Here is a 23,043-nt window from a genome sequence, read left to right on the forward strand (position 1 = left end):
CTTTGCCTTGATCAGTTGGTTTATCATTATCAGCATCATCATGACTACCACTGCAATACTCTGGGCCTGGACACCCTTGAGCCTGATGCCGTACAAGTGCAGGACAAAAGAAAAATCCACATGCCTTACCAAGGTTTGGGTAACGTGATGGAATAAATCATTGCTCCCAGCCGCTGGAACATCCTAACGAAGGCTGGACAAGGAAATGGTGTAGTTAGCCCAGTTCTGATCTCAGCATGAAGGAGCTCTTTCTCCTTTTGATGATAAATGAAATTCCTGTATCGCAGCTGCAAACTCCTGACATTTGGCCATTTCTGATTCAGGCTGTATAAGATGTGGGATAAGCCAATATTTTTTTTTCTGCATGAAACATCAAAAAAAAATTCCATTTTTATCCCAGCATCTTTTGAAGCTCAAACTAATGATTGGTCAACAGCATTTTCACAAAATACCAAGGTTTTTCTCCAAACTTATTCCACATCAGCACCAGCCTGCATGATTTTCTGGGCTCACCGACTCCCATAACTCATACATCAAAAGAAAGCTTCAGATCTGGAAATTTGTGAAATTCTGCCTAGCGATGGCCCTAAGTGCTCTGGAACGATAAGAGCTTTGTGCTGAAATGGGACCAATTCTATAAACCAGAGCAAAACTTTTCCTTTGGGAGCCTTCATCTTTCTATAATAAAAGCAGGAGGCAACTGCCAGCAACGGAGCACATTGAGCCAGTAGTGACAATGCTGGTAGGGTGACTTTGTTTTGTTGTGACAAAACCCAAATTCTGAAAAGCTGAAATTTCCCATTTTACAGCAATTATTTCATGGAACCCAGAAAATACTGATGGATTTACCCAAGTCAAGCTAAGCCAAGCCAAATACAGTGCAGCTGCCTAAAGTATAATAAATCATCCATAAATTGCTGTAGTATCTACCCAAGCTTTCAAGCCAAAGATTGCTGCTAAAACAGCCCTTATCATCAAGCTCCAACTCTAACAGAGGAAAATTATTATAAGTAGTTCATCTCATAGTGCAAATTTTTGGGGGAGAAGGAGTTATAGGGGATGTTGATGGACAGGTAAAGGCTCCAGCCAAATCTCCTGAAGTTAAAAGTAGTCACTGCATGTACTCTGGTGGAGTCTGGATTGTAGCACTGAACATCAGTGAGATAAAAGATGTTTACCCCAATGCGGTCTAGCAAAAGAAAATAGCTAGGAAATGAGAAAAGCTGTTTTGGAAATACTTGGGAATTTCTCCCTTCAGGCATGTTTCTTGTGAAGGGGAAAGGTCTCACTTTTCCAGTAAATCTGATGGCAACCACCCTTGCGGGAGCAGGCTACATGTATAGACCCAACGGTGGTGATGCTTCTTGATTACGATCTTCATTGAGGTTGCCACCTCAAGAAAAGATATTTGCTTCTGTACGTGACTCCCAAAGAAACTTGGCAAAAAAATAACATCCCTGTGAGTCATCCACCTCACAGATAGAGAAAAGGCACCAGTAAGATGTCAAATGACCTATTGGTCCCTCCGTAGCCACAGTGGAAAAGGCAGAAAAAGAAGCAAGAGCACACCAACCTTAATATATTTCCAGACAGTTCCTTTCCATGGTTTTTTGTTACTTGCTACACCAAAATAGATTTATAGAAGCACAGAAAGTGAGGCTGAAGAGGATGTTGACTTTGGTCTAGTCAGCTTGCCAACCTGAGGCAGGACGGACCATACCTTCATCACTCCTGAGAGGAGTTGGCCTGCCTCCTTCCTGAAGGCAGATGGCCCATCTGCCCATCGTGAGAGCAGCACACAAGTAGGATTTATCTGCCAATATTCCTCAAGGATGCATATTCAGCTATCCCAAAGACCATCTTTATCCACATCCAATCCCCACAGCAACATGCTGCACCTTATTTTTGCCACTTCCTCTCTTGTCCAGAGGAATTCACTTCTGATCCACATCCACCACCAAGAAATAGCGGAGGAATTTCAAAAGGGAGCTGCAAGCAAAAGCCACAGCTAGACTGCAAGACTTATGGGATTTAAGAAGGAAAAAATATTTATCATGACAGAGAGGAGATAGCGAGAGGATCTGATCACTCTGTACAGACACATACACACAGAAATAAGTCTGCTGGCAGGAGGCATTTAGACCTTTCTGACAAGGATGGAGCAAAAGCAACAACTTTCATCTTGAAATCAGAGGCAACTTCTCAGCAGAGAGGGTTACTGGATATAAGAATAGCTCATCAGGGGAGATGGTGGACTCATGACCTCCTGCAGCCTGTAACATGAGATAAGAGAGCCTGCTGAAGGACACTTTTAATCCAGTTTCTGTGAAAAATGCTAATACCTGTATGAGACATTAGGGAAGGCAGGGCAGAACGGGGGCAGGCCGGCTGCAGCGGTGCACCAAGTTCTCTGCAGGCAAACCTCGGGGTCTCCCAGCACTTGTTCCCTTCTTCACTGGACATGGGAAGGACATATAATGTCCATACTGGTAAGAGAATAAAGGAATCGAGATCAAGCTTCAGGGTTTCACTGGGAGCTGTGCTAGGGTCAGGAAGGAAACGTGCCTTGCACCACACAAATGCTGTGTTGTAATTCACCTTCCCTTGATGTATCAGGGGTTGGCCATGCTTGGAGCAAGACTGGGTGGCCCTTTCCATGAGATAACACCAAGCACTGTGTTTCTAAGCTGTTCATCTGCTGTGTTCAACTCAAAATCAAATTGGTGTTGGGTGATATTTTTTCTAGGTGAGACTGACTAGTCTCAGGGAAAGGCCGAAGATGCCTTGAGCGTCCTAAAAAAAGCCTATATAAAGCATTAAACCGAAGAAGCTGACTAGGCTGCAGAGAGCAAATGGAATGGGGCAGACCATGAAAATGGTCCTTGCACCTCCAAGTGTTCCCCTTGCCACCTTTCAGCTGGACAGTGAAGCCACGGGTTGAAGTGCATGATCAAGTCCTACAGTAGAGCCTTGGCCACCCCTGCCCATCAGCCTGTCAGGGACTCACAAGAGAAATGTCCTAGTCAACAGGCTTTGCTGCCAGAGGAGAGGCACCTTGAGAGGTCTCAAGGGCAGAGCCAAAGGCTGGAGGTGAGCCCATGCCCCAGCAAAGGTGGTGGTCAGGATCCTGGGCTTGGTTCTTGAGAGGTTTTTTCCTCCAGGCCAAGGAGAGAAGATGTGCATGGTGTAGTGTAGACATAACCTGCTCTGATGGGCCTCATGCTGCACCCAGGAGGCTGCATTTGCCTGGGAGAGGTAGGGAACAGATGTCCAGGCAATACGTGCTGTCCTCATGGCAGACAACTCAATGCTGGCTGCGCTGTGCATGCAAGAAGAGCCTGAGGAGGCACTAGCTGGGAGAACAGAGTGGGGATGGAGGTACATCTTGACCTGAGCATGTCTCAGCCCATGGGGGGTGACCTTGGGATCCCAACATAAGCATCCATCCAATTTGTCCATGGTCCCCAACCATGGGGCACCCTAGGCCAGAGGGAAGGAAAGGAAACACCAGCATCTCTACCCAGGGTCCCCACAAATTTTCACATCAGCACAGATGCAGTTCATAAATTGACCCTGCATAAATGTCACACCTGGAAGAAAGAAAAACAAACCAAATAAAACCTGCTTGGGAAATGGCCCTCTTCTCTTTGCTGAATAAAGTTTAGCAATTGAAAATATGTAAACAACCCCCTCCTCCATCTGATTTTCTCTCCCTGACACCTACTTTTCATATAAAAGGAATCCAAACCAGACTCCCCTTGATGCATTAAACCCACTGTTGGGGGAGCAGAGGAGGGCACTCACTCAGGAAATAAAACCACAATGCAGATTGCATTTTGTAGCACCTTTCCTGTTAACTCACCAAAGCATTTCCCAGCACATGCTAACATAAACCAAAACACACAAAACACACTAAAAATAAAACCAAGCTAAAAATAAACATAATGGAGGAAATGAACAATGTTCCCCTGGTTCAGTATATAGCCTGTACCAAGGAAAACAGGAGGGACTGTGGCTCAGTTTTAAAATACAAAGAAAAGGATGAAAGCTGGAGAGTTTGAGTTTCCTGGGTGGAAACTCGCCAAAAGTCTGATTTCTGCTTGACTTCATAAGGTCGTGATTGGGTACAGAAAGCAAAGAAGAGCCCTGAGCTGCTGGCAGAGACAGTAGAGAGGGGTTCCTGGTGCTGGTAGCAAGGTGCGAGGGAGGAAGGGACACCATGCTGCTTTGGTCTGCAAGTGCTCCTCCAAGGCCCTTCAGTGCCTCAAGTGGGTCTGAAAGCAGAAGGCAACCCTTTTTTCAAAACAAGGATGTACTCTTCTAGCGTCAAATGCCTGCTGCATCCTGACCTGGAGATGGCTGCATTTCATCAGCAAAAACATGATCTCTTCATTTTCCCCAGCCTGCAAAGCACTTTGAGATCCTTCAAGATGGAAGATGCTACAGAAATACCAAGCCATCATATATTAATTATTTTGGCAATGAGCATTTCTAAACTGAAGTTGGGAAACCTAATTTCTATGTTGCATTTGCTACTGTCCCTTTCTTGGGTTATTTTAGGAAAGCACACACGTGCACGTACTGTGCACGGGTGTGTGCAAACGGTCAATTCAATTCTTTACAGGAATAATACAGATCTTTTGTGATCTTTTGCAGTTGAATGTCTCTAAACCTCTTAAGATTTTATATTCCTGGATTTTTATAAGGGATTTTTTCCCCAGACTCCACCTGCCTTGTATGAAATGGATTATTAGCCATTAAAAATAAAAATACTGCCATTTTGGAGATCAAATAGATTTTAAAAATATAATAAGGGGGGATGTTTGGATGTTTTCTGACTTAACAGAGGCAGATCCTTTACTATTAGTGAGACTACTGGAGACTGTAAGCCTAACCCCCTCTAAATATTCAAGCCTTTCATCCAGAAAAGCAATACTATAAATAGCATTTCCTACTCCAAAAACTCTGGGGATCTGATTTACTCTGAGTGTTTGCTAAGGGCACATGTGTAACCTGCAATTCAGCATACCGCAGCTAAGCCAAGGCCAGGGGGGACCCACAGGACAACAGTTAGAGGAGGAAGAGAAGACGCAAGGATCCTGCTGGGTCCTGCTGTGTCCACGCGAAGGGGACAGCACGCAGTTCTGTGCACCTTGGCGATATGGGAACTGGCTTGTGCTTCAGCTATAATGACACTTTTAAGAGAAAAACATATACTTACCTCTCTATTTGTCCCTATACAAGCTTCTCCCCATCCATAGGCTCAGCTGTGTCCTGTCAGTCTATTACTCCTTGCAGTCACTTCTGAGGGGGAGGGGGAAGCTCTCAAGCAATGAGAGTGCAAAATTATTTTAAAGGATGAGAAAATGTAATTGAAAAACCACATCAGCAGGCTGGGGTCTTAGAAGCATGTGTGTACATAGCTGTAACGGCTACCAGGAGAAAACGGACTGCATTTCAGGTGGACACTGATCCTTTAATGTAAGGCTGAGAATAATATTTATATTCTGACTCACTAAGATTTATGTTTCCGTATAAGTCACACATGCACTTAAAAAAAAAAAAAAGTAAAAAGCAACTGCAGGATATTCATGGCTTCCAGAACTCTACATAAATCAATTGTACCACTATCCCACAAGCTTTTAGACGAACACACGCAGACCTATTCATTATCAGGGATGTTCATCCATCCAGGGCCATCAACAGAAGAAAAATGACAGTAGCAGATCCTAACCAAAGCCCTTTGCTCTTAAAACCCCCACAGCTCCAGGAAAGCTTGGACTCAAAATCAGTATTCTTAGTGGTGTGGTTTGAGTAACTGGCTGAACCAGAGCCCTGGATCGGCACACTTGTAGCTTCAGGGAGCCTAGGATCCAAAAGCAAAGACAGAGTTGGCAGGTCTAGCTGTCGTCAGCCCCACTAACCCTTTAGGACAGAGCTGAGCACCATCCTTTCATTCCTCCGTGGACCCATGCCTCTGCTCGGCACACTCTTTCTGCCTTGTTTATTTAGTCTATCTTGGACAATGGTCCTTCCCCGTCCCTTTGCCAGCATGACCCCTCTCAGAGAGCAGCGCCCGTTCTGCAAACACCACCTCTCGTTTGCCGCTTTACGAAGACAGGCAGATGCCTGTGAGCACCAGACATCAATAAATTAAAGTGCTCTTGCTACTGTTGTTATTGCTGCGTTATGATGAGGGCAGTGTGAGACTTGGTGAGGAGCCTGGGATGGATGGGGAGCCAGCGTGGGGAGGAGGAGGAGATGGAGAGCTGCAACCGGGGAAGCTACATCCCCACCTGCTGCAGTGTGGGGAAGACTGGGATGGATGGAGACTGAGCTTATAAAGCACATGCAGAAGCAGCCTACATTTCAGCTTCAGCAGCAACCCTCAGCAATAACTCCTTCGCAGAGGGAGCTTGGTTTTCCCACCAGGGAACGGTCCTTTAATGCAGTTTTGTGCAGATGCACAGGCCATGCACAAAATCTATTTTCCTGCTTTCCCCTCCACAGTGAGATAAGAAAATCAAGTCTCATTGCACTGGATTTTCCAACAACTCCTCAAAAGCCACCTGAGAGTAGTCACAAAACACTCAGTGAGTAGATAAAAAAATTCCAGAACTGAAGCACAAAGCCCCAGAGGAGAGAGGTGCTCTGGGTGCCCGTTAGGAAGTGCCCTGAGACCATACCTGTAGGGCTGGTGGCCATGTCCCTCCTTGTGTTGTAGGAGGCAGGTGGTGGGGTCAGAGCCAGGCTGAACTGATGTCCGTAAGGCCACGGCTGCGATGCCCACGAGTGGGGAGGAGAAGTTGAGCAGCACCGAAGCAGCCCAGTGGAATGGGACCTCCTGGCCACGGGTCACATTGATGACAAGCGGGTTGTGCTGGCAAGACAGGTCGTACATCCCTGCAAGATGTGGCAAAGAAAGAAGCTGCTAGTTCAGCTCCAGGGATATTTTCTTTGCTTTTGATTTACCTCTTCCACTCCCTCACATATCCCAACAGACCAGCTTGGGAAGTGGAAGACGCTGCAAAGGAGGACAGGGGACACCAGCACCCAACTCAGCGAGAGATAGCAGCAATGGTGGGGGCTCCTGGTATCCCTGCTGGGACAGCACGGACTGGTGCCACAGCCCATAGGATGCTCACCCAAAGAGTGGTTCAGCCCATCTATGTCGCTCAGCTGGACGGTCACCCTTGGCTTGCGCTGGCTGCTTGGGATGGTGCCGTCAGAGGCCAGGAAGATCAGGAGGGAAGTGGGCACCGCAGGTCTCTCAAAACACACCTGGGCAGGAAGGCAAGAGAGACCCTGAGAGCGTGCATACCAAATACAGCCTTTCTGATCCCACATATGCAAGAGGGAGAGAAAGAGGGAGCTCAGGAGCAGGGTTAGGGGGTCAGAGACTGCAGATGTGCAGGGCAGCAAATGGGTGGGAAGAGAGAGAGGAGGAAAGGAAAGGTGCAGGAACACAGTCCTTTCCCTCCTAATTCCCCTTCTCCCTTTCACTAATCTTCCCCACGTGTATCAGTCCTGCCTTGCCATAAATTTATGCCATCTTCCCAGCTTCCACATTTGCTGCTCTTAAAATTGAGCAACACCTGACCGAGACCTGGATAACCCCTTTTCTGCCCTCCCTTCCCCAGCCTCTGACTCCCACCCCGCACAGTGCCCGTCAGGCAAGTGAGGCACCCAGAGAACACAGCTACCAGCCCTGCCACCAAAATATTTCCATTAAAAAAAAAAAAAAGACCAAAGAACAGCCCCAGTACCCAGAGTGACTGCAAACTGTCCGTCAGCCAACATGTGGAAAGATTTGTGGGAAGAAGTCCTGCCGGCTGGGAGAGCCGGCAGCTCCCCACTTGTCTACAGCCCTGAAGGCTACAGGAGGCAGCCGGGAGACTCACGGCATCAATCACGGCAGGGCAGATGTTCTTTGGAAGTAAGAGGATAGAAATGTTTTTCTCCCCCACCCTGGTGCCCCCCACCCAGTGCTGAGATGTGTTTTGATCAAGACCCACCCTATGGAGTGTTTTTGTTGAATGCTGGCATGGAGGGAGCCCAGAAATGCAAGGTGAAGGTATATTTCAGAGGAGGACAAGTCCCGGCTGGCCAGGCACAGCCCAAGGAGCAGACTGTGGGAGCGGAGGGGACAACCACCTGACTCGCGATGGAGCCCAGCCTCAGGGTGGTTTGTGCCATGCCAGGCATTGCTCACACACAGGAGTGGGAGAAAACCTTGGGCTTTATCCCAGGGCTCCCACCCTGCAGGGAGGTGCTCGGTGGCAAACACCCCTCGAGCAAGTCCCCAACGCTGCCTACACGATCCCTTGGCCAGGGCTTGCTCTTGCACAGGGCTGGCCCCGCTGCAAGGAGTGGACCAGGAGGATGAAGCTGCCCTCCCTTTTTTTTTTGTTTGGTATATCCCTGCTGTCTCCCCACCTGAGCTCAGAAGCTGGTGAGAAAAAGCAAGAAGGGAGGAAAGGCAAAGGAAAGCCAGCAGTGCTCAGAGCCTGCTCCAAGGAGGCCCCCAGGACGGAGCTGCAGCCGGGAAGCCCCAAGGAGCCAGCTGATTTTAACCCAGCCACCTGCTGCCCACTCCAAGCACAGCTCCTCACAGGAGGAGAGATGGTTGGAGAAGTCAGGTGAGGCTTTCCCTGGACTACACAGCTTAAGTTGGAGGGTTTAGTCTTTCCCTTCCTACAGTGCATCTACTTGGAGGTGAGGGACACTGGCCCCAAGTTAGACCAACAGCAGCTGACTTGACTAACATCCCAATTTTTTTTTTTTTTTAATATGTATTACATGCCTGGCCACAGCAGGCTATCTTCTTAAATTTTTCTCCCTCCCTCTCCCCCCTTCTGTTTAATTTCCTGCATATTACACATCCTGACTTGCTTACAAGTGATTTTGATTTCTCTCCTCATCAGATGTGTTAGAAACTAAGAACAAAGCATGGCTGGAGATCTGCAAATCATAACTATTCCCATCTGCAGACAGATCCAAGGTGCACGGTAGATGCTTTGTTAGGTGGCCCACTCTTGCCTCCAGCCCCAGCCCGCTTACAGCATGACCCAACCTTTCCCTTGCTCATTGGTGCCACCTCTCGAGAAACACCATAGGAAGCAATTCCTACCACCCGATGAGTTTTGTGGTGTGGCTCTAACCCGGGTGACAGGTGCAACAGCTTTAAAATGGCCACGAAACACCATGCACATGTGGGTACACATGTGTATGAACAGCACTGTTCCTGTCCGGGCAGGCGGGTGTGCTAGGCAAATTGTCAACAAGAAGCTGTCTTTCCTAACCCAATATGTTACCAATCAGGCAAACTCTATTAAAAAAAGGGAAAAAAAGAAAAAAGGAAAAGGGCATATTTATTACTAGTCCATAAATAATTTTATGGGAGGAAAATAATAGCACTCCTAGAGAGAGCACGGAGAACCAGTAATGAAAGTCTTTAATATAAACATCCATAGAGGAAGACAACTGACCACAAGCTCCAATAAAACTGGAACACACTTTAACCCCTGGTGAGAACTGGAAAGCAAGCTTTCATCTAGGTAGGGCAGAGGGGGAGATTGCTGCTTTCTTGCTAGCAAAGGAAGAAAGGAGGCACATTTGTCATGGCCAGAGATTGAAGCTGGAAAGTAGGTTGTGAGCACACAGACAAGGAAGGAAAAAAAAAAAAACAAACCAACCCCAAACAGTTAAAGGAAGTTCCTTGGAGAGTCAGAGAACCTCAGAGGCAATAGCCATGTTTATTGACTCAGGTTTGATGATTCACCAAGCCATCTGAGCGTCTTGGGAAGAGGTCCTCTCTAGACAACCTTGAGCAAAGCAGGACAAGGTGCCCCTCAAACTGCAGAGGAAGCAGCACATCAGAGCCCAGCTTTCCAGTGACACCAGGCAACAGCCATGAAACCTCTAAACTGTGTCTGTGGTCAGAAAATCGATGCTGTAAAAATCATGTTGGCCTAACACTCAGCTCTCCACTGTCCTGCTCCTCTGCCTGCCAGGACAGAGAGGTTTGACCCTCCAGGTGCCTTCCCAAAGGCAGCCCCCGAGCCCCCATTGGACTGCAGGACCAGCATCTTGGGCACAGAAGTGCCTCCTTTGGTCTGGAGTCACCAGGGGGCAGGAAGACCTGCATGCCTCAGCTGATTGCTGTGGGCTCAGGGTGCTCAGCAGCAACCTGGAGTGCTCAGGACCCCTCCGGATGGCAAAGTATATCCAGCTACCCTCTGTTGCTCTTCACAGCCATGGGGAACAAAGACAATTAAGACTTTAAACACAGCTTGTGTCCACCCTTTGGGGGTGTAACAGCACAGCTTGACTGCAGGGAATAGTCAGAAGCAAGTTGTTTCTCAGCCTCAACACATTTCTGTGGGCTTCTGGTTTCAGACACAGCCCTTCTCCTGGCAATCTGCCCCAGGATGGGTTTGCTGTTCACAGTGGGAATGTGAACAGGCATTTGGGGTTTGCGAAGAGTTCAGTAGGATATGAAGTCCTATCTGAGCAGTTTTTAAGACTGCTGTAGCTCCTACAGGACAGAAAAGGATGGGTCTTTGTCACCGAAGTGCTGGGCAAAGATGAGCAAATCCTTCTGTGCCTGACCACACATCCTCACTTACCTTGAGCCAAACTCCCTCATCGCCCAAGGGCATCCTCTCCTCATCTGGATCCTGAGCATCGTCTTGGCTGGGAGTGCAGGGGAACCAAGCAGCCAGGGAAAGGTCCTTTGGCACATCGTGAAGGTGGGATTTACATACCTGAAAGGAGAGATTTATTTCAACCCAGAAAGAAGCAAGGAAAGTGAGAAAGAAACCGCACCTACAAAACCTCAAGGAAGACTCAACAAACATTGAGAAGGATCCCAAGCTGGTTCCTAGCATGAAGACAATTAGGATGTAGGTTCCTAAGCAGGAGTGACATCTCACTGCCCACACATGTGCACAGGAGGCCTTTGTCATTTTGAGATGCTGTAAATGTGCTGTTTAAGCACCCCATGGTGTCTGTGGGGCTGAATAAGAAATAATGAGCCAAGCTGTGAGATAGTAGGTAAGACCACAGCCTCCTGATTTTGGCTGGGCTGATGAGATCCAAAGGTGTGATTCATTTGCCTGAATACCAGTCTTCTGTGCCATTCGATGCCCTATGGTATCCCAGACATCCCCATAGGCCTGGCAGATAAAACCTGGGAGATACATGTGTAATTTTAGAGGAGCAGATACCTGAGCCCAAGGCATCTCATTAGACATGTACATCTGGGCAATTTAATCATGCTGTAGGTCTCTGTAGAACATTCTATAAGAATAAGAACTGTAGAACATTCTATAAGAACATTCTATAAGAATGTTCCTTATATCTGGTCAATAGAAAGACATGTATAAAGGACTAAATATGACCTCTCTACATATTTCTTGCCCTTCATCTTGCTAGGAAAGAACATACACACACCATGTTAACACTGATCAGGCAAAATCCTGTCCTAGACCTCCAGGACCTAATCCAAAGCCCATATGAAAGATGGGAATCCTCCCATTGATTTTCCCTTGGCTTCAGATCAGAGAGTTTGAGAGCAGCACAGATGCTGATGTATGCCTGATTTTATCCTTTCATGCCCTGACCTTATAAGGTATTAGACTTACGGGATTTTTTTAAACTGACAGTGGGACTACTCACATGCTCAAAATTGTGCATTTGGCTGGTGGGACAGGGGTGGTCACTGTTTAGCAAACTGCTCTGAAGATTTTTTTTTTTTGCCTCAGTACACTCTTGCAGCAGTGACTTCCCCAGCTTTACTGCATGGGCTTTGCTAGAAAAGTCTTTTTGTTTTTTGGCCATGCCTTCACTCACCTTCACAACAGGCTCTCCAGTGACCAAGGAAGCAGGGCAGGACTTCGCGTCCTGATGGGAGGCATAGGCTTTTGCTGCCCACAGATCCATGTATCCATCGGGCGTGTAGGGACCACAGTCCAGGACACTGCTTGTCTTCTCAAACGGTTCACACACACCGTCCCCTTCGTGCACATAGCATAGGCTTGGTTCCCCTGCAAGGAGACAAGGGATGACCCATTTACAAACCAGGCTCCAGGCACATACACTTGAGGCATGCTGGCTGTTTAGCCCTGGGATTTCCCACCACAAGGGCCTGACATGCTCCATGGATCACTCCAGCTGCAGATCCACATTTTGTTGCAATGAGGTGCATCGCCCCCTGCTCTGAGGAGCAGTGTCAATAATGTACAGTTTTGACTCCCACCTCAAAAGGATGTCTCAATCCATTTGGACTCACCGACACAGTTGAAGCCTTTTTCCTTTTTACAGTTCCTGGAACAGCCATCTCCATCCAGCAAGCCCCCATCATCGCATTCCTCCTCCAGGCTCCTAAGAGGACAACAGCCAGACATGTTAACACCACCCTTGACTCGACACTCCTGTGCTTCTGCCCAATCATGAGTGAGGACCCCGTATCTTGGTTCCATTTCCACAGAACCACATGTGGACTAAGGTAGAGGAGAGAAAACACCATATCTTGCCAGGCAATAAAAAGAGGTTGAAAACACAGCGTATGGGAGAAGGCATGACTGTAATGTGACTTTCTTATAAGATCTGAGGCAAGAACTATGGGAGAAAATGAAGCTATGTACAACGCAGGAAGTAGAGAACCAAGCATCAGGAAGACTTGCTGCTGGAGAAAGCAAGTATTGGAGAGAGCAGGAGGTTCTGAGATGGGCCTGGTGTTTCAGTGGGAGTTGGAGAAGGGAAGGCAGGAGAAGGGAGAGGGAGGATGTTAGCCCAAGAAGAGACAAGAATCAGCCCTCAGCTGACATGCATGGCATCTCATGAAGAAAACCCCCCATGCAGTTTCCTTGAAAAAGTTCTGTCCCCATACTGCAGAAAGTAGACCTGATGGGAAAAGCTGGCAGAAATTCCTCGATTTGTACCCATTCTTTTGTGCACAGAGTTACATATCCCAAAACACAAGGAGCAAAAAAACTTCAGACATACATGTTGTGATGCTCACCCACCTCCACCCTCATCTAACACGAAAGATCCACTGTGTCCCAACTTCCCACCTTTGGCTCACTCTTCCACACATGGTACAAAGGAAAAAACTTTCACAGACAAAGCTTCCTGCATGGTCTTCCCCACAACAGCTCAGGAACAGGAAAGCCTGCCAAAAATCTCAGCTGCTCTCTGCCCATTTCTGCTCCTCTCACTTTTTGATTGACTTTGACAACAGAGCCTAATGTGGTCATTTGCTCTCTCTGGACCAAGTCTTCAGCTAGTATGAATTCATGCTAAAACCATAGCAGATTACACCACTTTAGCAGCTAGCCCTGCTTGAAGCCTCTTTGCCTTGCTGGGTCTTGTACAATACCACAATCCCTCCTGCACTTGCTTCAGTTGTCCACTTTCCTCACACTGTTAAGTAAGCAATCTGTTTTCAAAGGAAAGTGATTCTAAGTAACCTGGAAGTTGAAGTCTGAAAAAGCTAAAATATGGAAATTTGGCATAATTATCCCCAGACAGAGCAGGTGAACCATTGGAGTCTCTCAGTGTAGAGGTGGCGCATCCCTCATCATTTGGGGTCTCTAAGCAGAGACCAGACAGCTCTCTAAAGATGCCACGCAGTGTGGGACTGCGCTTGCTGTGGAATCTACTCCTGCAGGGCCACCACTGTGTGCCCTGTGCAAAAGGTTATATTGGCCAGTCCCAAAGGCAGATCCCTTTGGGGTCAGAATCCATGACAGTTTGCTGAGATGGGCCAGAATCCAAGCACTGCAGTCAAACACAGAGGATGTTCAGGCTGGACCCCTCATCCAGACCCTGCTTCTCAAAAAGACTGTCTCCATCTCCTATGCACATAGCATTTTACAAAACACAAGCTCTATAGTCCAGTCTGCTGGAGGGATTCAGTGCGGCATCTTCAGTCAACTACCCATGGGTGGAGGACCAACACGGTGCTTCCCTTTGAGGCAGGATGACCTGACAGCTTAAAGAACCTCAGCTGAGAGCTTGAGTTTCGTGACTTACGTGGTCACCTTCCCATCCCCACAGTAGGGTGCTCCATGGACATGGATGAGCGGTGGGGAGGCTTCTCCCGAGGTTGTCCCAGAGACTGCCTGCACCTGGTAGTGGTACACCTGCCCAGGCATGACTTCCCTGCAGGAACAGAGAGGACTTGAAGAAAGAGCAGGAGGGAACAGCCCATACATCTGCAACAGATTTGCTCACCACAGCTAGAAATCACGTGTGTGTGCCCATGCAGTATCACAGTTTGACATATGTCTTCGTACTCTAAACCACCAGAGGCAGAGACTGTGGGAAGAGAGTCTCTGCCAGGTCGTGCAGAGGGGCCTGCTGCTTATTTCCCTAGGGTCTGAGGCTGGGGAGAAGTGGAATTAACTCAAACAATCATTTTACTTGTTGTGTTAATGGGGAAAATGTTTCCGGGTTTAATAAGCTCCTTCTAGTTAGCCTGGGCTCATGGGCAGGGGTTGTGCTAGCCTGGTGGGTCTGCAACAAGCTTCCTCAGTGCTGAATAGGGAATCCACTCATGGCATTGAACATGGTAATTCCCAGGGAGTGGAAAAAAAAAACCAAAACACAAGCAAAATCATCCAGGGATTCAAAGGCAGGACCTGAGGAGGTCATCAAAACTGTCCCAGCCACCCACTCAGCCTGTGACAGAGCAGCCTCATCACTCACGTGTCGACGAACTGGCGGTGCGCCTGTACCGGGGCGGCAGGGGATCCGTTTGCAAACGGGGGATCGCGGAGGACTCGGTACTGGATCAGCTTGCAGGCAGAGCAGAGAGAGCTATGGGGCATGGAGGTCAGCAGGGCTGTGTCTATCTCCATCCTCTCATCAAAGGTGTAGATTTTGACTCCGGACACCTTTTTAGGCATGTTGAGCTTCACGGTAAAGGGGACATCACAGAAGGTGTCCAGGGGGCCCAGATGGATGGACTCCCCCTGCTCTGTCAGGACTTCAATGTCAGACAGCGCCTTGGGAGAGCCCGTGGAGAGGTATGTGGTCCAGAGGGTGAGGGAATCAGGGTAGACGGGGTGCAGGAAGCGCAGCTCCAGGATGCAGCCATCTGGCTGTGGGCACGGCACAGTCATGTTCATGTGGTACAGGTGGAGCTCCGGACTCCAGGCCTGCAGGCTGGGCTCACAAGGCTGATCCACATCTGGGGGCCCTGGGCAGGAGGGATGAGGAGGAGGCTGATGAGAACCAGGGGACAGCTGACCTCGCAGGGGTCCCAGAAGGGCGATCCTCCCTGCAGTACCCCGTCGGTGCTTACGCATCTCTATGCTATAGCTGCACACCCATGCGGTTTTGCACCCACTACAGGCATGTGCCAGAGCTGGTGGCATCTGCCCTAACATCCTAGAAAGCAATAAGCACCACTAGTCTCCCAGCTCCTGGGTATGCATACAAGCACAAGGCTTGGCAGGTCTGGTGTCCCACAGCCCTCTAAACCAGGGACAATAGTATCCATGCTGGAGCTGGTCACAGTGCCAAGCTCTAAAGACAGCCTGAACACAGCTGGGGGACATGAAGCTTGCTCTGTAGTCTCATGGGCACAGAAGGCTTGCCAAGGGCACCTGAATGCCGAGTCCCTGTGGCTCCATAGGTTTGGGCATAGGCTAAGCAGAGCAGAGACCAAAGCTTTCCACAGTGCTGGAACAGGTCATAGGCAGCAAGGGACCAGGTCCAAAGCAAGCCAGGGAAGCAGCTCTGGAAGGCTGTTCTTCCACCGGGACCTCCAGGATCGGGCCCAGGCTGACCTCAGACCCCCAGCCTGCCTCCCCTGGTGGTGGGTTAGCACTCAGCAAGAGCAATGTAGCATTGGGCTTTCAATCTCAGAAAGCATCACTGGAATTCATCATCCTGTAGTAGAAATACCCTTGTCTTCATCAGTCACTGCAAGCATTTCTTAGGACCCACCACCATTTCAAAGCCTGCATCCATTTAATATTAGTCTTCTAAAAACCATAAAACCTGTCTCTCTCACCAGAGCAAACATGCACTTGTGATAACTGCAGGTCATGCATAGGAGAAAACAACATCCAATAATTCCAGAAGCAGTTTTAATTTGCCAGTGAATCAGACATGTGGGGGAAACAGGAACCACTGACAATAAATGAGATAAGCTTTGATTTGTTTGGTATCACTGAATAAGCACAAATTTGATTATTTCTTTACATTATTTTTTTCCCTCCCCCTGAACTTGCAATGCTAGCAAGAGACACTTAAATTAAAGAGTTTTCAGACACAGAATCTCAGCTACATCCTGACACTCTGGTTCTCAAAGCATGAGCTACATCCCAAAGGTGTAATAATGTCCAAACTGCATTTTCTCCGCAACCGCCCATGCACATTTTCAGTTGACCTCAGTGGCTCAGATGTGCAGATGCACAGAACTAACAGATCCTCTGGCTCCACATGGTTCAACAGCAGCATGTGCACTACTTACAGCTCACTGGATCATTTCACCTGGTCTCCTGCCTCCTCTGCCTTGCCCTTGGAGAAGTTGAGGCAGTATGAAAAGCCCAATAGCTCCTATGGCAGCTGCATGACCCTGAAAGCCACCACCATGCCCACAAGGTGGGTCTCTAAACCAACATCTGGATGTCAGCACAAGAGAAGTTGTAACACCCTGCTGTTCACCTTGCCAGTGAGGGATTGCATCCAACCCAGATTGCCCAGGACTTGGTACAGACTCAGTGGGACTGAGCAAGGAGCTCCTCTTGCTCCCTTTGGACAAGGCTGCATCAAAGCCTGTGAATGCCCCTGAGGTTTTGGATGAGGTCCCAAAATCTATGTTGTAAGACTTATTTCAATGAAATGCCCCTCCCTTTTGACCAGTATCTCTCATTAACACCTTCATGGGCAATGGTTGGGGTTAATATCAGGGTGTCAGTTTGTTTGTCCAAAGCCAGCTGGCAGTTACCAGGTATCTCCCGGGCACCTAGAATTCCTTCCTACACTAAAAAGCCTCCCCAGAGAGGAGACATCTCACTCTCTAAAAGAAAAAAAAGCTTATTTTCCTTTTCCCAACAAGATCTTGTTTCTGTCCGAGAGATTCACAGCCAGGGAAAGAGAGGCTGTGTTTACCTTCTGCTTCTTCTGGGGTCCAGTAGCCAGAGGAATCACAGACCCGAGGGGAAGAGGCCTCGTGCACATACTGACGGAAGGTGCCGTCCTCCGCACAGTTATCGCAGAGCGTGTCCTGCTCCCTGCAGACAGAAGACAAAGGCATTGGCATGTCTAATCATGACTGGTTAATTTTCCATCCACATTTGTCCAGGCAGGATCAGATGGGAAGTTGGAAAAGCAAAGCTAAGCTCTCAGGAAGTCCCTGGGCATATCATCCTGCTTGGAATAAGCTTTGTCAAAGACAGAATAAGAGTGATCGTGGACAAGCCAGATGTAGTCCCTCTTCTTCTACAGGCTCTCTGGATAGTCTTAGATAAGCTATTAAATTGCCTGTTCTCTACCATGAAACAGATCTAACAGACTTCATGCTTCCGGGGACAATGCCTCTGCAGTTGGGTGGGTGCACTTGGGTCTATCCCCACTAAACCCCAGAATCAGGTTTTTGGCTTTTGTCACTACTGCAATACAAGACAGTCACAATAATGTCAATTAAAGAGGGTACCACTGTGCTGTCCAGGAAAGAAAAAGAGACTTTTCTCTGATAAAGACCAGCCTCAAACCCCTTCCTTGGCAAGTTCATCACAGGGGATGCAGAACCCCCACTGTGGACCAGCTTCTGAGCCAGTTATGAGCAAGAGCCAGGGATGGATCTGAAGACCCAGCTCCTGCCGCCTAGACCTGTGTTTTCCTGCTCCCAAACCACTCTGTTCCCCACCAAAGCAGTTTGTTTGGATGACTCAAGGCCACCCAGCACTGAGAGGCTCTCATGCCTTCAGGGTAACAGGTACACACTCTCGTTATCCCTGGGACCAAAGGCCCATCGTGGAGAGTATTAGTTCTTTGAAAGGGCAGTAAACACTGACTCAGGGTGTTTGAGTCAGTGTTTGAACTGACTTTTTGAACTAGCTTTAAAACAATTTCAAGAGCTCTTTAACATATGCTTACGGTCCCATAATAAAAGCATAGACCTAAAACCTAGTGGAAACCAAAATGTTTTAGTAATAGGGGCTGCTGAACAGAGGCATTGGTGGCATATCCAGGTCCTAGTGACTCCCCAGTGTTGGGGAGAAGGAAGACAGCCACCCGGTGGCTCAGGGCCATGCACTGCTCACCAGCCAAACAATTCTGGTTCCTCAGCACCGTTTCTCTGGCTTGAAAAGTTTCCTGACTTACCCCCAGTTAGTTACACCATGAGTCCATGACAGCGCTGGGAATGAAAGCCAGCTCTTGCGGTTCGAGCTCCCTGCCTTAACCACAAGGCTGCATTTCCTCCTGGTAAATGGCCATTTTATACAATAAGTGCTATATGAAGCTCATTTTTCATTCTGTAATTGCACTCTGGGGTTTAAGAATTGGCGTTGCCTCCCAACGCTCTTTGGCTTCCCCTCCCAGCACCCCGACAGCAGAAGGCTTGCAGGAGAGCCCATGTGCCAGCGGGGCGATCGCAGCAGCCCGGTTCCTGTGTCTGAGGGCTCTGCTAGAGACGACCAAGTGGGAAAAGGTATGGGGAGTCTGCACCATAGAGGGTCCCTTGTCCCTTCTAGCAGGCTCCTGTGCAAGCCCAAGACCATCGCAACAGCAGATCCCTTACCTCTCATGGATGACACCGCTGATGGGAGGCAGCCAGTAGATGCTGAGGGAGTCCTGCGTCTGCCCTGTGACCATGGGAGGGATCGGGATGGGCACAGGCTTCTTGCTCTGGCCCCAGCGCTGGTACACCAAGTCCAGGTAGCAATGCATCCGGGCCACTTGGTTGGGGGTGAAGGTGTTGGTGCAGTCATCATCTGGGGGAATAAAGACCAGGCTGAGGGTGGCAGGGATCAGCCAGCAGGGCACGGCAATGTGCACTGTTCCTGATCTCCAGACTCTGTTTTGGGGACCTCTAGGGAGACCTGGGAGACACCAGCGTGTGGTGGCTCTCCTGCCAGGACTCTCTGATGTCATGTGTCCCCAAAGCCACAAGATGGCACTGCCTCAGTAGCTCCACATTCCTGCACTTGCTCAACATCCAGCTCACACCAGCTCTAACGCCTAGGCAGTGCCACCATCCTCATGGGGTCAGCTGGGGGTGACAAAATTGCTCTTCAGGCTTTGGTCTTCCTGGGCTACCAGGAGGAACACCAGCCCTCCGCAGTATGCCTTTGGAAACCAAGCCAAAAGGGGTCAACTCAAAGGTCCAAAATCATAATAGTAGTAGTAGCAGTAGTAGTAATAATAAAGTTGCTTCAGCACTGGAGAACTAAGGCACACCACCATGCAGACAAGAACGGCCTTGATGCATGTCTAGTGACAGACTGGCAGGGAGGGAGGGAGGTATGAAAACAGCCTGCAGCAAGAAAGGGGCTAAGAAGCTACTGCAAGCACAGGCTGCAGCCTGCTGCATCCCAACGCACCAGGAGGGACCACATCAGTTAGGGAACAAGGGAAGGGACTATCGATGGACGCAGAAGGGAGAGAAACCCAAGTTTCTAGGGAAGGTGACTCCTTACGATTTCTAACAACGATTACTCGTTACCTGTGTAACTCATGTAGTTGTTGAAGGGCGTTCCTGTGAAATGTGTCTGGCCGCAGGTGTCATTGGTAGGGTCTGGATCCCGACAGAGTTTACTCTTTGGGGTGGGGGCAGTGTCAGCACAGAGGTCTCCCGTCTCCATAGACGGAGTTGTCTCCCTGCAGGGATCGTCACAAGATTCCCGCTCACTCACTCCCTTAAAGACATGGTACAGCCCCAGGACATGTCCCACTTCGTGGATCATGGTGTTCGTGTGGCCGTGCATACCGTAATAAGCAGGGTTAAGGACAACTCCACCTAGAATTGCAAGTACAGAGAACATCATCCAGAGAAAGAGACAGCAGGCAGCCGCCATTACTCACCTGTGCTAGGTAAAACTCCTCTCATTGTGCTTCCAGGTCACAAATGAGGTGCCAAATGGAGACCTGAAGATGGACATATTCACCCTCTTGTAGGATGGGAAGAGGGCTCCTTTGCCCCCTTGGAGCGGAATGGGGTGGGTGGTTTTTCTTCCCCTTCTGATCACACCACTCCCCCCAACATCTTCAATCATTTCAGCTACCATTTTCCTCTGTGTCTTTTCACATGTTTGTAATTCAGTGTCTGTTTTGGTTTGCACTTACAACTCCAAATGAGGTTTGGAGCCAGGGCACCAAACCAAGACATGCTGTGAGTTTACAGGGATAATCTTTTGAACCAGAGGACAGAAGACCTTCCGTAGCCTAGACAGGTGGCTAAAGCATGCCAGCTCCCACGACAGGTGAGAACGAGGTGCCTAGCAAAGTCCTGACGCACTTGGCTGCGCCAACTAGAAGCCACCTGCAGGACAAGTCCATATGAAGATTCAAATGCACTACCTCTGGCCCCTACTGAGAAAACATCAATGATCTATTGCTTCAACCTCCAAACCAGACCCTTGTGAGTAAACTAAAACCCTCATGAGGTGCTGTTGCAATCCACTAAGCTTCTACCACAAACCTGACCCGAATTCACTGTTTATTTTAGAGTGGGATTTTCCAAAACACAGCTTCTGAAGATCTCTTCCTCCCCTGCAGAGGGGTTTGCGTGTAGGCAAGGTGCACCAAGTGAACCAGGTGAGAACCCCCCACCCATCGCAGTCCTAATCCTCTTCACTGGGGCACCCCAACCCCTTGACTCAAGGGGGCACAAAGGGGCAGTTCATCTCCAAGCCAGTTTGGTGCAGGTTCAACTGTCAAAGATGCTGGAGCATGGGTACAGACTAAGTCACCCAGAAACTGCCCAGAGCTGCCACCTCATACTGACAGCAACAGCATAGAGCTAGATAGGGACCCATGCTGATCCTGCCCTAGGCTGCCTCTTGGCTTCAGGACAAGGTGCTTTTCATCTCCTACCCACCCACCTGTGATGGGAAGACCAAGGAACAATGATGCTGAGGAAAGCGAGGGGGAGCAGAGCCTTCCCTTTGCTCACTGCCAGCATCTCCAACTCCTGACCTGGGATGCACACCGTGTACCAACAATTCTGTACCACATCTGCTGGGAAACTGTCCACAGAGGATGCTCAAGAGCAAAACTTACCTCTCTTCTCTGGCCTCCTTTTATTTCTTTATTTTGCCCAAATGAAAATCTCTTCGGAAACTCTGCTTTTTTCTCCCTTCTTTGAGGCTTTTCATTGGCCATTTCCTCCCCTTTCCTCTTCTCATTTCCTTGCTCCATCCACTTTTCCATGCTGTCTTATGGTGGAGGAGCAAGGGCTGGAGAAAATCAGCAAGATGAAGGGCCAAAAAGCAGACCCCGGTATATGCCCAGGCTGACTCCAGGCCATACCTCCATGGCATGGAGGCCGTTTTTACCTAACTACTTTTAACCCAGACACCTTGGATGGCAGTGCAGTGAATATCTGGCTCCAGCACAGCTTGCTCCTTCCTTTGCAGGGCCCTGGAGGATTTACTGTGCCAGCTACCTCACAGCAGAGCCTCTGCTACTGCATCTCTGCTGCTGATTGCTGTCCCTGCCAGCAAAGTTAAAATTGGCAGAGGGCCACCATGTGATCCTGTCTCCAGCCACAGCATAGACTGCTTGAAATCCGCTCCTGGATCAGCTCTGTGCACTACTGGACTACCTCATGTCCTCAAGTACAGGGCATCCCTTCCAAGGGAGGGCTTTCTTCAGATCACAGTGTCCCTGGTGGGACACCAGCAGGTCTGTGACTCCTCTGGTGGAGCCATGCTGGTTGACCACAGGGTTGGGGGCTAGAAAGGGGCCCTCAGAGATGCCCTGAGCAACGCTCTCGAACCCAACAGGGTTGCAAGAGGGTGAAGAAATAAGGATGGCATCTTCTATGGAGCATCCTGCATGTGTGGCTTATGGAAGGGCTGAAAGACACCACTGACCTGTCAAGTAGCACCGTTTCTTAGCTAAAAATTCACGTTTGTTGTTCTTCCTCCCCACAGTGTGGATCTTATGCCCAGGGCAGCTTGGCTTGAGCCAAAGGATGGGTCACAAAGTAGCTGCATTCCCTTTCTCCCCAGCTGTAAAACATCAGAGCAGAGGACCTTGCATCCCATCAGTTAGCTCTTGACCCTTTAGTTGACTGGAGATGGGCTACAAGAAGGTACAGAGGTTGAAAAATCCTTTTGGGACCTTCATGTTGTGTCCTATCAATCATTAGGTTTTTGCAAGCCATCCACCTCTCAACTGGCAAATGCTATAGATAGCAAAGGGCATCCCATTGATGGAGAACCCAGTGGACACATTAAAAAAGCTGCTTCTCATCTTAATCAAAGCAGGGCATAAGAGAAGAGAGAAAGAAAAGGCATCTCTGCAGCCAAACCCAAGCCTGAGCAAGGCAGAGGGCTGCCTGCCCAAAGGTCTGAAAGGAGGAATGCGCATGCAGAAAGAAAATAGTGTTCATAAACAAATAAATGAGATGTGAAAGTCCTGCACACATCCTGCGGCACTAACCACAAGGAACGGGTCTGAGCACCAGGGGCATGGGAGGCCCTGTGACCAAGCAGCCCTCCTCCCAGCAGAAACCAAACACATTTCCCAAGTGGGGGAATAAATGGGATTCCAGTACAGGGAGAGAGAAAACTGTCACAGGGGAGGGATGCCAAGGCTGGGATACCCTGTCCCTCCCCCTCCTCTCTGCTGGCTTCCCCTATCCCATCCCTCCCCCACACTCCACAAGGACAATCATATTTTTAGTACTTCTTTTTACAGCTAATTAGAAGGAAGGATTAGAAACAGCATGAGAACTCTGCCTTCCTTCCAGAACATCCCCGTCCCTCCATTCCCTGTCCCCACAGCTCCCTGATGAGCTGGGAGAGCTCCCAGCTTTGGACCAGGAAGTTGTATTTCCCCTCTGCAGGGTCCTGCCTG

At 49.0% G+C, this 23,043-nt stretch overlaps 1 protein-coding gene across 1 annotated transcript in view; it reads right to left on the reverse strand.

The window, feature by feature from the left end:
- The window catches only part of PAPPA2 (pappalysin 2), a 93,959-nt gene that overhangs the window by 37,678 nt on the left and 33,238 nt on the right, over positions 1–23,043 (reverse strand). Inside the window, exons 4-13 of the mRNA XM_072867218.1 lie at positions 19,685–19,978; positions 18,761–18,953; positions 17,128–17,249; positions 14,713–15,205; positions 14,038–14,166; positions 12,293–12,384; positions 11,854–12,047; positions 10,629–10,766; positions 7,146–7,281; positions 6,687–6,903 (exon numbers count right to left, since the gene is read on the reverse strand). Of these exons, the coding sequence (XP_072723319.1) occupies positions 6,687–6,903; positions 7,146–7,281; positions 10,629–10,766; positions 11,854–12,047; positions 12,293–12,384; positions 14,038–14,166; positions 14,713–15,205; positions 17,128–17,249; positions 18,761–18,953; positions 19,685–19,978 (2,008 nt within the window). The remainder of the gene's footprint in view (positions 1–6,686; positions 6,904–7,145; positions 7,282–10,628; positions 10,767–11,853; positions 12,048–12,292; positions 12,385–14,037; positions 14,167–14,712; positions 15,206–17,127; positions 17,250–18,760; positions 18,954–19,684; positions 19,979–23,043) is intronic.

The sequence above is a fragment of the Ciconia boyciana genome, chromosome 7, assembly GCF_034638445.1.
Source record: "Ciconia boyciana chromosome 7, ASM3463844v1, whole genome shotgun sequence".
In the NCBI taxonomy this organism is placed as follows: Eukaryota; Metazoa; Chordata; class Aves; order Ciconiiformes; family Ciconiidae; genus Ciconia; species Ciconia boyciana.